The following is a 14,692-nucleotide window of genomic DNA, read 5'->3' as shown; positions in this document are numbered from 1 at the left end:
TGTGTGTGTGAGTGTAGATGTGAATGTCTATTTATGTATATGTAAGGACCTTTTAATCTCTGATTTCTGTTCACCAACAGGCCCTGAAGGTCCTGAGGACAGCAGAGTTTGCCCCGTATGTTGTCTTTATTGCTGCACCAACTATCACACCAGGCATCAATGAGGTAGGAATACACCAGTCACACACAAACACACTTAAAATGTGATACATTTGAAAGGATAAGGCTGGTAATATTCTAATTTATTATTAATAACATAACATTACTTATACTTATTAGTACCAAAATCTCATGAGAAGACCAAAACAATGAGAAATATATCTGACTAACATGTGTTAGTCAGATATATTTCTTTTTGTTTTATATTTCTTATTGTTTTATATATCTTCTTCTTCTGTGCCATAGACTATTATAATTGTCCAAAAAGTATTAAAACAAATCGATGAGCCACACTGTTGCACTGGTTTTTAGGACAATCCAAAGGGGGAGTCTTTATGTTCTCCACCAGGAGAGTATATTGAAATTACTTAACAGGCTGACAGCCATATACATCCTCCTTACATTGTATGTAGCAAGTTCTAATTAATATAACTTCATTTTGTAATCTATACAGCAAGTTTTACTACAATATTACTGTTAATTTATCTGGATTTGAGGGATATTTATTTTTATCAGGACAGGGACTAGATTATATTGTTCGACAGCATATATCTAATTCTAAAGATAGGTTTCCATAAATTTTACAATTAAAATAAATATATCAAGCCATCTTAATAGGTTAAACCTCACAAAATACTACTTGAGGATTGCATGAATTGCATTCTTTATTAGTTATTAAGTAATTAAGTGCAGAAATGCACTATAAAAATACGGTGCCCAGTTGTTAATGGAAGGAGACTATTTAATTGTGACCTATTTTATAAGATTTACCTCTGTAGGAAGAAATGGGCTTTGGGCTGAGTGCCACTGCAAAGTAGCGAAGTGAGACAACACTGAGAGATCAACACATGTCTTTAATCACCAGCCTTATCATTTAAAAATCAAATTGCACAGTAAATCCCTTTTTGAATAAAAACTGAAAAACTTAGAACGTAGAAATCCAATGAAACGTTTCTTTAATGTTTAAATACATAATAAAAACCTGTCGATGCAATGTTAATACATTCCCAAATTAACATCAAATCATCTGGGTAAATGCATTAGTGCTATAAAATGACAGAAAATTGTAAAATATGTTTTAAAATTGCTTGATTTGTTTAACAAACAGTACAAAAACTCAAAATATCATGGTAGCACTTTATACTAACCATCATTAATAAAAATGGCAGCATGCATGTACAAAAGTCTCGTTCTGTCTGCTCTTCATGCATGTATTTGCTTCACTCATTCCTCTGCACTCATATATTTTTGCATGCTGCATGCCTCTGTTTCTTTGGCACTGCCCTCAGATGCCGAGGTGGTGTCGAACACTGCCAGTAAGTAAAACCTGAGAGGATACTGACTATGTAGTGTTATTTTTAATGATGTACTGTATGTGTGCACTCCTTGCCATATGTTTGTTGGTATGGTACTAGTGAGTTTGTGCTGCCTTTTTTGTTTTCCCATTAATTGCTAAGTAAAGGCCCTTACACACTACTGTAACAGCCATCTTGACCGGATGAAATAGAAATAGATTTTTTTATTTATTTTTTTTTTCATTAATCATGTATGCATAATGAGAAATGTATTTGAACTCAGTTTGCTGGTTTGTAGTGTGTTTGAAGGGTCAAACAAACACGTCTTTGCTAGTGACTGTGGCTGCAGCTTCACCGGTGAAAGTACGCCAATGTTGAACTTTGCAAATTTGCTTATCCACCAGATGTACATTATATTGGTAGTCACATAGAAGACAGTAGACCATTCAATTCTTTTAGACAGACTGCACAACCAGGTTGGAATCTCTGGTACTGTTTTTAACTGGTTTAAATCTTATCTCACTGACAGAACATTTTTCGTGAGTATGGACGGATACTCATCAAAGAGCTACAAAATTACCTGTGGTGTCCCCCAAGGCTCAATTTTAGGTCCAACACTTTTTAACCTATACATGCTGCCACTTGGGAATGTCATCAGGAAGCACGGCATCAACTTCCACAGTTATGCTGATGACACACAGCTGTATATCGCTGTGTCTCCTGATGACCCAGGTCCAATTGATGCCCTTTTTAACTGTATTTTAGATATCAAGTCATGGACGGCAAAAAATTTTCTTCAGCTCAACCAAGACAAAAACCAAGGTCTTATTTATTGGTTCTGAAGCTCAAAGACAGATGATAAATACAAAATTGAACGCCCTGGCATTACAACCAAGTAACCAAGTAAAAAACCTTGGAGTTATTTTTGATTCAGACCTTAGTTTTAACCCACACATCAGAAACATAACTAAGACAGCTTTTTATCATCTAAAAAACATTGCCAGAGTGAGACCATTCCTTTCCGAAGCCAGTACAGAGACATTAATGCATTTTATCACCAGCCGCATTGATTATTGCAACGCTCTACTTTCTGGTCTCCCAAAAAAGAACTTGGCTCAGTTACAACTACTCCAAAACTCTGCAGCACGGGTGTTGACTAAGACCAGAAAGAGAGCACACATCACACCCATTTTAAAGTCTCTGCACTGGCTACCTGTCTGCTTCAGGATTGATTTTAAGATCCTTTTATTAGTTTTTAAAGCTCTTAATGGCCTTGGCCCAACTTATTTATCAGATTTGCTTTTATCGTATGAACCCTCCAGGACCCTCAGGTCCTCTGGTCACGGCCTTTTAACCATTCCAAAAGTGAGAACAAAAACTCACGGCGAGGCCGCCTTTCAATACCGTGGTCCATGTTTGTGGAACAGCCTCCCAGAGGACCTGAGGGCACTGGAGAATCATGATACTTTTAAGAGCAACCTTAAGACCTTCCTTTTTAGGCTGGCTTTTAGCTGAATTCTATTTATGTATTTATTGGTTTTTGTCCTGTTTAAACCTGGTTTTATTTGATTTATCTATTCATGTTCTATTCATTTATTTATTTTAATAATCTTGTTTTATCTTGTTTTACTTTATTTATGATTATTTTTTATTTCTTTGCTTATAAACAGTTCTAGACTTTTAAACCTCTTTTAGTATTTTATCATTCTTAGTTAGTTAGTTTTATTATTTTATCTTTATTTTATTTATTTTACTGCCTCTAGTGTCTCCTCAGTGAAATACATCGATGATAGCGTTTCCTCAGTTCCGCAATACCTGTTGTTAGTGCTCTGTTTCATTTATCACTATTTAGTTATTTATTATTACTCACTTTTTTATTTTTCCTGTTGGGTTTTAAGTAGCTGGGTGTGGCTGTGTATGTGTGTGTGTGTGTGTGTGTGTGTGTGTGTGTGTGTGTGTGTGTGTGTGTGTGCGTGTGTGTGTGTGGTGGGGTGGGGTGTGGGGGTTTGGAGGGGGGGCTGTTGTTTTAATTGTTGCTGCTGCTGTTTTTAATTTCTGTAAAGCACTTTGCGCTACATTACCATGTATGAAAAGCGCTGAAAAAGTTTGATTGATTGATTGATTGATAGAACAAAAGTTTATGGGACGATAATATTTGCTGTTGATTTTGCATTTGTTTGACTGTGACCTCAGGCCTGGTTACGAAACATGCCTGCCTAGCTGGAAGCTACCAAGCTAGCTAGGGCTAACAAGTTATTTGTTCACACATAAAGATAAAAGCATTTCGCCTTACTTTATTTATTTAAGTTTCACTGTGGGTGTAGTCGTCCCAAAAAGCCAGAATACTTTACTGTTCATTAACTGCAAGATATTGAGCAACAGCAGGCACCGACGGTGTTTGTGTCTGTGTTTTTGTTCAGTTTTTTCTCTGACCAAAGTCAGCACTCACCAGAACTCTGGATCTTTCTGTCATCCTGCAGTGTCTTTTTTTCCCCATCTCCTCTCTGCACGTCCATAAAGTAAAGTACAGTATTTAAAAGTAAGTAAACTGCCCTCCATTATGCAGTCAATAAAGAATTACAGAACATTACAGCGGATAACCGCACCTCCGCATCTCATTGCTGCAGACAGGTTTTGAAGCAAGAGTGAAGATAAATCCACTTTTTTCCTCTTTTTCTCAAAAGTCTTCAAACGTAAACTCTCCTCGACTCTTGGTGTGTATTCCTCCAGAAGCTCTGGGCTCTGCCCATGACCGTTTCCAGCTGCTATCTGCCAGTCACCGCTAACAGGGTCGCTCGTTAATCCAAAACACCAGTGGCTGTCCCTCGCTCCAGTCTGTTAATTCAATTAATTGCATAACAACCATATTATTTGTCCAATATTTGCATTAAAATTTCTCCAGAAGGCACAACACCATAAATAAGGGCGAGAGATCAAGATCAGTGACTGGAATTATCTGAGGTGAATCATCTGCCCCTTCAAGTGGTTGCCAGTTTGTTGCACTAGCTATTGTTGCAAATGCTAGCTAGCTGACAATAGGGCAGTACAGTATGCTGGGCACATACAGAAATCAGCCATGTTTGTTTTTTTTCCACAAACTGGCAACTATCAGGACCGTTGATCGCTGACAAAACACAGATACCATGTGATACTAACAGTGTTATACTAGTGGCTTACAAACCTTGTTAGAAGTTGGAACCAGCTGTCAGAATTCTGACACGCAAATACATAAAATCATTTTGGACCTGACAAAATCTTTAAAAATATTAATTTTTTGTTTTGTTTTTTGTTTTGTTTTTTTTAAAAAAGGATATATCTACATAAAAACATTACCAATTTGACCTTTAATATCATTTAAATGAGTGAGTTCACTCCCCGTATAGCTGTCATGAAAGGAGAAATTGGCTATAGAGGCTAAAGCTGTCTTTTGTACGAGGCTGTAAACATGTTTATTTCTGCTGTAAAGTTTGACATTTTAACATGGGCTCTTATGGGGATTGACTCACTTTGAGAGCCAGCCTTGTGTGGCGATTGGAGCAACTGCAGTTTTTGGCAGTTCCACACTGGCTTCATTTTTCAGCCCTGGCGGTTGCCGTTTGGGTGGAACCAAGGAGGGTGGCAGTACAGAAGACTGCATGGGTGGATGTAAACAATGCTGAATTTAAAATACTTTGGCTTTGCAAATGTTTTATGAGGAAGGAAGTTCATTGAACATTGAAATGGTCTATTAGACCTCAAGGTTAAAGGTAAAATTTGTCTAAATTGGGTTTGTAGTCCTGGACTGATGACCAAAGATTTCACTATGTTTGTCTCACAACAACTCTCGTCCTTAGGCTCAACCACATACTATATAGGGGCCTTAAGAATTTCTCTTTCAGTCATGTGCGTGTTCTCATCTCTGCCTTCATCAGTATCTAAAACCGTCTGTTCCTCCTCCTGTTCCAGGACGAGTCTCTCCAGCGGCTGCAGAAGGAGTCTGAGATCCTGCAGAAGACCTACGCCCACTACTTCGACCAGACCATCATCAACAACGAGATCGATGAGACCATCAGGCACCTGGAGGAGGCCATTGATCTAGTGTGCACCACCAGCCAGTGGGTTCCAGTGTCCTGGGTCTACTGACCTGTTGCCCTGACCTCCACCACCTTCACCTCCTCCTTTCCTCCCAGCAACGACACCTCGGCCAAACTCCCATCATTCCCTTTTCAAAATACGAATCAATGAAACAGCAACTAACACAAGACAATGGCAAACCTCTCCCTACACTGCACTTGATGGAAAACCCCTTCAGTCTACTGTGAAAGCGAACACAGGATTCAACCAGATCCTTTTGAACGCTGCACAACCAACCTGCAGTGGCCAGTTATTAGGCTCCTGCCCTGACAGACAACCTAGTCATAGTGTTGTATAAAAACAGTAAATAAAAGTGAATATTGTCATGTCTGTACTAGCTAGGAGGCAACATTTTTGTAGATGTTTGTTTTAAAGAGACAGTACTGTTACCCGTCCTCCAATATCGATGCACTGCTAGCTCTCCATGTCTCCACCACAACCTTCCTATCAAACTGTAGTCCTGTTGGGTGTTGTATTACTAAATCATCTGTAGAAAGACACTGTCAGTGGATATTCTGTAGATCAGGAGACTGAAGTAAAAGCACACAAAACACACTGCAATGTCTTCTCATCTATAGGTCATGTCATATCCTCACTTTATGTTTGTCCCTGTTCCTTTCTAAACTGTTATGTTAGGTTACATCCTCTCATGACTTCATCCTATTGTCAGTCTTAAGTACAGTTATAGTATGACCATGCACACACATACGCATCTTCTGCCTGCCTACCTACCTACCTACCTACCTACCTACCTACCTACCAACCAGGTACTGTCTCTTCTAAATAAATCCATAAATGTTTTTGAGATTTGAATGAGGTTATCATGCATGTGGACATTTGCAAGCTTCCATGCTTTAAGTCAGTCAGTGTTCCCAGTATCCCTCCGTAAACCTCCAAGAAAGAAAAGACAAATATCTATATTTAAAAAAACATTCCAGCTGTCTGGAAGACTGAACTCAGCCAACGGAAGCAAGAAAAAACTAATCAGGACGGAGCCAGGAGTTGACTTGACACCTATGCACATCCCTTGCATTTTGGGTGACATTTCTAAACCACAGATTTATTAAAAAAAAAAAGAAAAAAGAAAGAAAAGAAAAAATATTGACCATGTAGTGAGATGTGTTTGTAAAAAAAATCAAATAAAAGTCTTGATTTTTCTCTTATTGATTTGTCATACACAAAAAGGAACAATTTCACCATATTCCTCTTTTGCCATTTCAGAAATGTGATGTCCAAGACTGTTAGTGTTTCGGTCAAGTTTAAAAATCAATGAGAGATTAAATGTTGATTTTTATTCTGAAATTGTGTAACAGTTTGCAGAATAAGTGTTGCTGACTACTTTACAAGAGAAGGAAATTGAGGCAGTGTGTGAAAATGATTAACCATGTACATGAATATGACAGACTGACATACAGCTGTCCCTTGTGTAAATGATCAAAGTTCTTCAGTATGAACATTTTTTTAAATATATTTCCTTTTATGTGTTGGAAAATTTAACCTTAGAGTGGCTTGTCTGTGTTTTCTTCTCCACTGCACAGAAGCGTGTCTTGAACAATATCTCCTTCCTGAAATCCAGACTTGTGAGCCAGATCACACAAAGCAAGTCCAACTTGGTGTAACAGTGGTGATTCTGTATAACTGCTTTCACAATGCTGCTTATCGATTGTGAACTCTGGTTTTAATAGCCAGCTATGAGCACATCAAAATCAGCCACTGCAGAGGCCTTTAATGGGTTAAAATATACTTGCTGTATTATCATAAATTAGTTATTTATTTATTTATTGATCTTTCATAGGGGCATGTGCTACAAGCTTTAATGCGTAAGCAGTGGTGGAAAGTAGTTAAATTAGGGCAGCAACCATTACAATTATTAATGCTGAAATGAATTATTGATTTATCTGCTGATTATTTTCTTAGTAAATCCTTCGGTGTATAAAATGTGACAATGCAATTTTTAAAATGCCCATTTCAGTTTCCCAAATTAACACTGTAGGTCATTTTGTCAAAGTCAAAAACCCAAATACCAAGTTCTTTTGTGTGCAGATATACAATTTGCTATCACAGAAAACCAGCTAATATTAATATTTATGTGTGACCTACTTTTAGCCAAAATTATTATGAAGTTGGTTGGCCGTTTAACCAGGAAGTAAATGTGGAAGCCAGTAAACTTTGTTGGCATCTGGTATCTAATTTCTTCTATATAAATCTATAGAGGTTATATGAGTTTTTAACATCTGTGTGATGTTACAGTCACTACAGTACAGCTGGAAGGAGATTGAATGGTGGCAAAGGAAAAGTGGAGGTACGTGCCAGACCAATTTTGACTCTGAACAGCGCCCTCTAGTGGTTGTAGTGCTTAACACCAATGCCTAAGTAAATCACTAAAGGAAGTATGTGGGCATTGACGGTTATAACGGTTGAAACGGACATATCTATTTTTTTTACACAAAATGAGCCTTAGGCTTATTTTACACAGATTTTGCATTGAAAACTGGGTGGGTTCTGTGTGAACATCTAAGACCTTATTTTGCCCTGTTTTCAGCCAGCTTTAATGCAGTTACATCATCAGTGTGTCAAAAACACAAATTTGTTTAATCCTCTTAAATGGTATGGCTATCGATAGATTTTGATAGATATTGATTAATGTGAAGGTATTTGCCCAAAGTCATACTGCACTGGCAGGCAGATTGTGGTATACATGAAGACGTTTCAATTCATTTTATGTTTCATATAAAAAGTAATAAAATATGGAACTATATGAAATGTGTACCGCAAACAAAAAACTTCCAGGATATTGTAATGGGAATAGTTCTATACATTAAAGCTGCTGTAAGCCTTATTTTCTTATTTAAATATGTTTTGAATAACTATATTCCAACAGTAGTCACTGTGATAGATTGTTTGGTCAGCAACCCATGTCTCTCCTCTCACTACTCATGCAGTAAAAGAGAAAATAAATTTTAAGGATAGAGAACACCATAAGGAGGCGGTCCTGTCTGCTCATAAACACACAGACAGCAGGATCCTACTGTTCTGATACCTACACTGGCAATGGCAGAACAGGGAAAGCCACCAATTCCAGGTCTACCGGTGACAACTTATACTGCCAAACAGGCCAAGCAATGAAAAAAAGTTGAAGAAAAAGAGGCAAAGAAAGGATTTGTAAAGTGTGGTGACATAAAGAGGAGGGAGGGGATTGCTGACTGCAAAACGGACAGGAATTTAGCTAAAACTGCCACAATGTATACAGCAGCTTTAATGTAAAATGACATATTGCACTGACTACTGTGACATGCATGCATGCACTTGTGGAACAGGTTAATGATCTGGCCAAATAAAACAGAGGTTTTAGACAGTATATACACATAGGCCAACTGTGGCTGGATTTGCAATGAAGACATTTTGGTGGCCATCTATTACATGTATATATGTAGTCCTTCAACAGCTGTAGCTAAGTCATGGCTAGGCTAGGTTTGGGCCCAAATTTAGCTATGATTTAGCCTAGACGTGGCATTTACCCATACTGAGTAGTCGTGTAGTAATGAAGTAATGATTACTGAGTACAAATGTTATAATGTACTAATGACTACTGAGTACAAATATAATAATATAGTAATGCCTGAGTACAGATGTAATAATGTAGTAATGACTACTGAAGACAAATATAATGTAGTTATGACCACTGAGTACAAATATAATAATGTACTAATGACTACTGAAGACAAATATAATGTAGTATTGACTACTGAGTACAAATACAATAATGTAGTAATGACTACTGAGTACAAATATAATAATGTAGTAATGACTACTGAAGACAAATATAATGTAGTATTGACTACTGAGTACAAATACAATAATGTAGTAATGACTACTGAGTACAAATATAATAATGTAGTAATGACTACTGAAGACAAATATAATGTAGTAATGACTACTGAGTACAAATATAATAATGTAGTAATGACTGAGTACAAATATAATAATGTAGTATTGACTACTGAGTACAAATACAATAATGTACTAATGACTACTGAAGACAAATATAATGTAGTAATGACTACTGAGTACAATTATAATAATATAGTAAAACTACTGAGTACAGATATAATAATGTAGTAATGACTACTGAAGACAAATATAATGTAGTAATGACTACTGAGTACAAATATAATAATGTAGTAATGACTGAGTACAAATATAATAATGTAGTAATAATTACTGAGTACAAATGTTAGAATGTAATAATGACTACTGAGTACAAATATAATAATGTAGTAATGACTGAGTACAAATATAATGTAGTCATGACCACTGAGTACATATATAATAATGTACTAATGACTACTGAAGACAAATATAATGTAGTAATGACTACTGAGTACAAATATAATAATGTAGTAATGACTGAGTACAAATATAATAATGTAGTAATGACTACTGAAGACAAATATAATGTAGTAATGACTACTGAGTACAAATATAATAATGTAGTAATGACTGAGTACAAATATAATAATGTAGTATTGACTACTGAGTACAAATACAATAATGTACTAATGACTACTGAAGACAAATATAATGTAGTAATGACTACTGAGTACAATTATAATAATGTAGTAAAACTACTGAGTACAGATATAATAATGTAGTAATGACTACTGAGTACAAATATAATAATGTACTAATGACTACTGAAGACAAATATAATGTAGTAATGACTACTGAGTACAAATATAATAATGTAGTAATGACTGAGTACAAATATAATAATGTAGTAATAATTACTGAGTACAAATGTTAGAATGTAATAATGACTACTGAGTACAAATATAATAATGTAGTAATGACTGAGTACAAATATAATGTAGTCATGACCACTGAGTACATATATAATAATGTACTAATGACTACTGAAGACAAATATAATGTAGTAATGACTACTGAGTACAAATATAATAATGTAGTAATGACTGAGTACAAATATAATAATGTAGTAATGATTACTGAGTACAAATGTTATAATGTAATAATGACTACTGAGTACAAATATAATAATGTAGTAATGATTACTGAGTACAAATGTTATAATGTAGTAATGACTACTGAGTACAATATAATAATATAGTAATGACTGAGTACAGATGTAATAATGTAGTAATGACTACTGAAGACAAATATAATGTAGTTATGACCACTGAGTACATATATAATAATGTACTAATGACTGAGTACAAATATAATAATGTAGTAATGACTACTGACTACAAATGTAATAATGTAGTCATGACCACTGAGTACATATATAATAATGTACTAATGACTACTGAAGACAAATATAATGTAGTAATGACTACTGAGTACAAATATAATAATGTAGTAATGACTGAGTACAAATATAATAATGTAGTAATGATTACTGAGTACAAATGTTAGAATGTAATAATGACTACTGAGTACAAATATATTAATGTAGTAATGACTGAGTACAAATATAATGTAGTCATGACCACTGAGTACATATATAATAATGTACTAATGACTACTGAAGACAAATATAATGTAGTAATGACTACTGAGTACAAATATAATAATGTAGTAATGACTGAGTACAAATATAATAATGTAGTAATGATTACTGAGTACAAATGTTATAATGTAATAATGACTACTGAGTACAAATATAATAATGTAGTAATGATTACTGAGTACAAATGTTATAATGTACTAATGACTACTGAGTACAATATAATAATATAGTAATGACTGAGTACAGATGTAATAATGTAGTAATGACTACTGAAGACAAATATAATGTAGTTATGACCACTGAGTACATATATAATAATGTACTAATGACTGAGTACAAATATAATAATGTAGTAATGACTACTGACTACAAATGTAATAATGTAGTAATGACTACTGAGTACAAATACAATAATGTAGTAATGACTACTGAGTACAAATACAATAATGTAGTAATGACTGAGTACAAATATAATAATGTAGTGATGACTGAGTACAAATATAATAATGTAGTAATGACTACTGAGTACAAATATAATAATGTAGTAATGACTGAGTACAAATATAATAATGTAGTAATGACTACTGAGTACAAATGTAATAATGTAGTAATGACTACTGAGTACAAATATAATAATGTAATGACTACTGAAGACAAATATAATGTAGTGATGACTACTGAGTACAAATATAATAATGTAGAAATGATTACTGAGTACAAATGTTATAATGTACTATTGACTACTGAGTACAAATACAATAATGTAGTAATGACTACTGAATACAAATATAATGTAGTAATGACTGAGTACAAATATAATAATGTAGTTATGACTACTGAAGACAAATATAATGTAGTTATGACCACTGAGTACATATATAATAATGTACTAATGACTGAGTACAAATATAATAATGTAGTAATGACTACTGACTACAAATGTAATAATGTAGTAATGACTACTGAGTACAAATACAATAATGTAGTAATGACTGAGTACAAATATAATAATGTAGTGATGACTGAGTACAAATATAATAATGTAGTAATGACTGAGTACAAATATAATAATGTAGTAATGACTACTGAGTACAAATGTAATAATGTAGTAATGACTACTGAGTACAAATATAATAATGTAATGACTACTGAAGACAAATATAATGTAGTGATGACTACTGAGTACAAATATAATAATGTAGTAATGATTACTGAGTACAAATGTTATAATGTACTATTGCCTACTGAGTACAAATACAATAATGTAGTAATGACTACTGAATACAAATATAATGTAGTAATGACTGAGTACAAATATAATAATGTAGTTATGACCACTGAGTACATATATAATAATGTACTAATGACTACTGAAGACAAATATAATGTAGTAATGACTACTGAGTACAAATATAATAATGTAGTAACGACTGAGTACAAATATAATAATGTAGTAATGACTACTGAAGACAAATATAATGTAGTTATGACCACTGAGTACATATATAATAATGTACTAATGACTGAGTACAAATATAATAATGTAGTAATGACTACTAAGTACAAATATAATAATGTAGTAATGACTACTGAGTACAAATGTAATAATGTAGTAATGACTACTGAGTACAAATATAATAATGTAGTAATGACTACTGAGTACAAATGTTATAATGTACTCATGATTACTGAGTACAAATATAATAATATAGTAATGACTGAGTACAAATATAATAATGTAGTAATGACTACTGAGTACAAATATGATAATGTCGTAATGACTACTGAGTACAAATATGATAATGTAGTAATGACTACTGAGTACAAATATAATAATGTAGTAATGACTACTGAGTACAAATATAATAATGTAGTAATGATTACTGAGTACAAATGTTATAATGTACTAATGACTACTGAGTACAAATATAATAATATAGTAATGACTGAGTACAGATGTAATAATGTAGTAATGACTACTGAAGACAAGTATAATGTAGTAATGACTGAGTACAAATATAATAATGTACTAATGACTACTGAGTACAAATATAATAATGTAGTAATGACTGAGTACAAATATATTGTAGTAATGACTACTGAGTACAAATATAATAAGGAGGTAATGACTACTGAGTACAAATATAATAATGTAGTAATGACTACTGAGTACAAATGTTAGAATGTACTCATGATTACTGAGTACAAATATAATAATATAGTAATGACTGAGTACAAATATAATAATGTAGTAATGACTACTGAGTACAAATATGATAATGTCGTAATGACTACTGAGTACAAATATGATAATGTAGTAATGACTACTGAGTACAAATATAATAATGTAGTAATGACTACTGAGTACAAATATAATAATGTAGTAATGATTACTGAGTACAAATGTTATAATGTACTAATGACTACTGAGTACAAATATAATAATATAGTAATGACTGAGTACAGATGTAATAATGTAGTAATGACTACTGAAGACAAGTATAATGTAGTAATGACTGAGTACAAATATAATAATATAGTAATGACTGAGTACAGATGTAATAATGTAGTAATGACTACTGAAGACAAGTATAATGTAGTAATGACTGAGTACAAATATAATAATGTACTAATGACTACTGAGTACAAATATAATAATGTAGTAATGACTGAGTACAAATATATTGTAGTAATGACTACTGAGTACAAATGTAATAATGTAGTAATGACTACTGAGTACAAATATAATAAGGAGGTAATGACTACTGAGTACAAATATAATAATGTAGTAATGACTACTGAAGACAAATATAATGTAGTTATGACCACTGAGTACATATATAATAATGTACTAATGACTGAGTACCAATATAATAATGTAGTAATGACTACTAAGTACAAATATAATAATGTAGTAATGACTACTTAGTACAAATGTAATAATGTAGTAATGACTACTGAGTACAAATATAATAATGTAGTAATGACTACTGAGTACAAATATAACAATGTAGTAATGATTACTGAGTACAAATGTTATAATGTACTAATGACTACTGAGTACAAATATAATAATATAGTAATGACTGAGTACAGATGTAATAATGTAGTAATGACTACTGAAGACAAGTATAATGTAGTAATGACTGAGTACAAATATAATAATGTACTAATGACTACTGAGTACAAATATAATAATGTAGTAATGACTGAGTACAAATATATTGTAGTAATGACTACTGAGTACAAATGTAATAATGTAGTAATGACTACTGAGTACAAATATAATAAGGAGGTAATGACTACTGAGTACAAATATAATAATGTAGTAATGACTGAGTACAAATATAATAATGTAGTGATGACTACTGAGTACAAATGTAATAATGTAGTAATGACTACTGAGTACAAATATAATAATGTCGTAATGACTACTGAGTACAAATATGATAATGTCGTAATGACTACTGAGTACAAATATGATAATGTCGTAATGACTACTGAGTACAAATATGATAATGTAGTAATGACTACTGAGTACAAATATAATAATGTAGTAATGACTACTGAGTACAAATATGATAATGTAGTAATGA

General features: G+C 33.2%; 1 protein-coding gene across 7 annotated transcripts in view; it reads left to right on the top strand.

Moving 5' to 3' along the window:
* Positions 1-6,729, top strand: part of caska (calcium/calmodulin-dependent serine protein kinase a) — a 197,852-nt gene extending 191,123 nt beyond the window's left edge. For all 7 annotated transcript variants that reach the window (XM_073474298.1, XM_073474296.1, XM_073474294.1 and 4 more), the window contains 2 exons: positions 81-164; positions 5,399-6,729. In XM_073474298.1, coding sequence (XP_073330399.1) covers positions 81-164; positions 5,399-5,575 — 261 coding nt within the window. In that variant the 3' untranslated portion in view covers positions 5,576-6,729. The remainder of the gene's footprint in view (positions 1-80; positions 165-5,398) is intronic.
* The last annotated feature ends 7,963 nt before the right edge of the window (positions 6,730-14,692 follow it).

This window comes from Pagrus major, chromosome 9 (assembly GCF_040436345.1).
Source record: "Pagrus major chromosome 9, Pma_NU_1.0".
Taxonomy (NCBI): Eukaryota; Metazoa; Chordata; class Actinopteri; order Spariformes; family Sparidae; genus Pagrus; species Pagrus major.
Note: the sequence above shows the minus strand (reverse complement) of the source record. Positions and strands in the feature narration are given on the sequence as shown.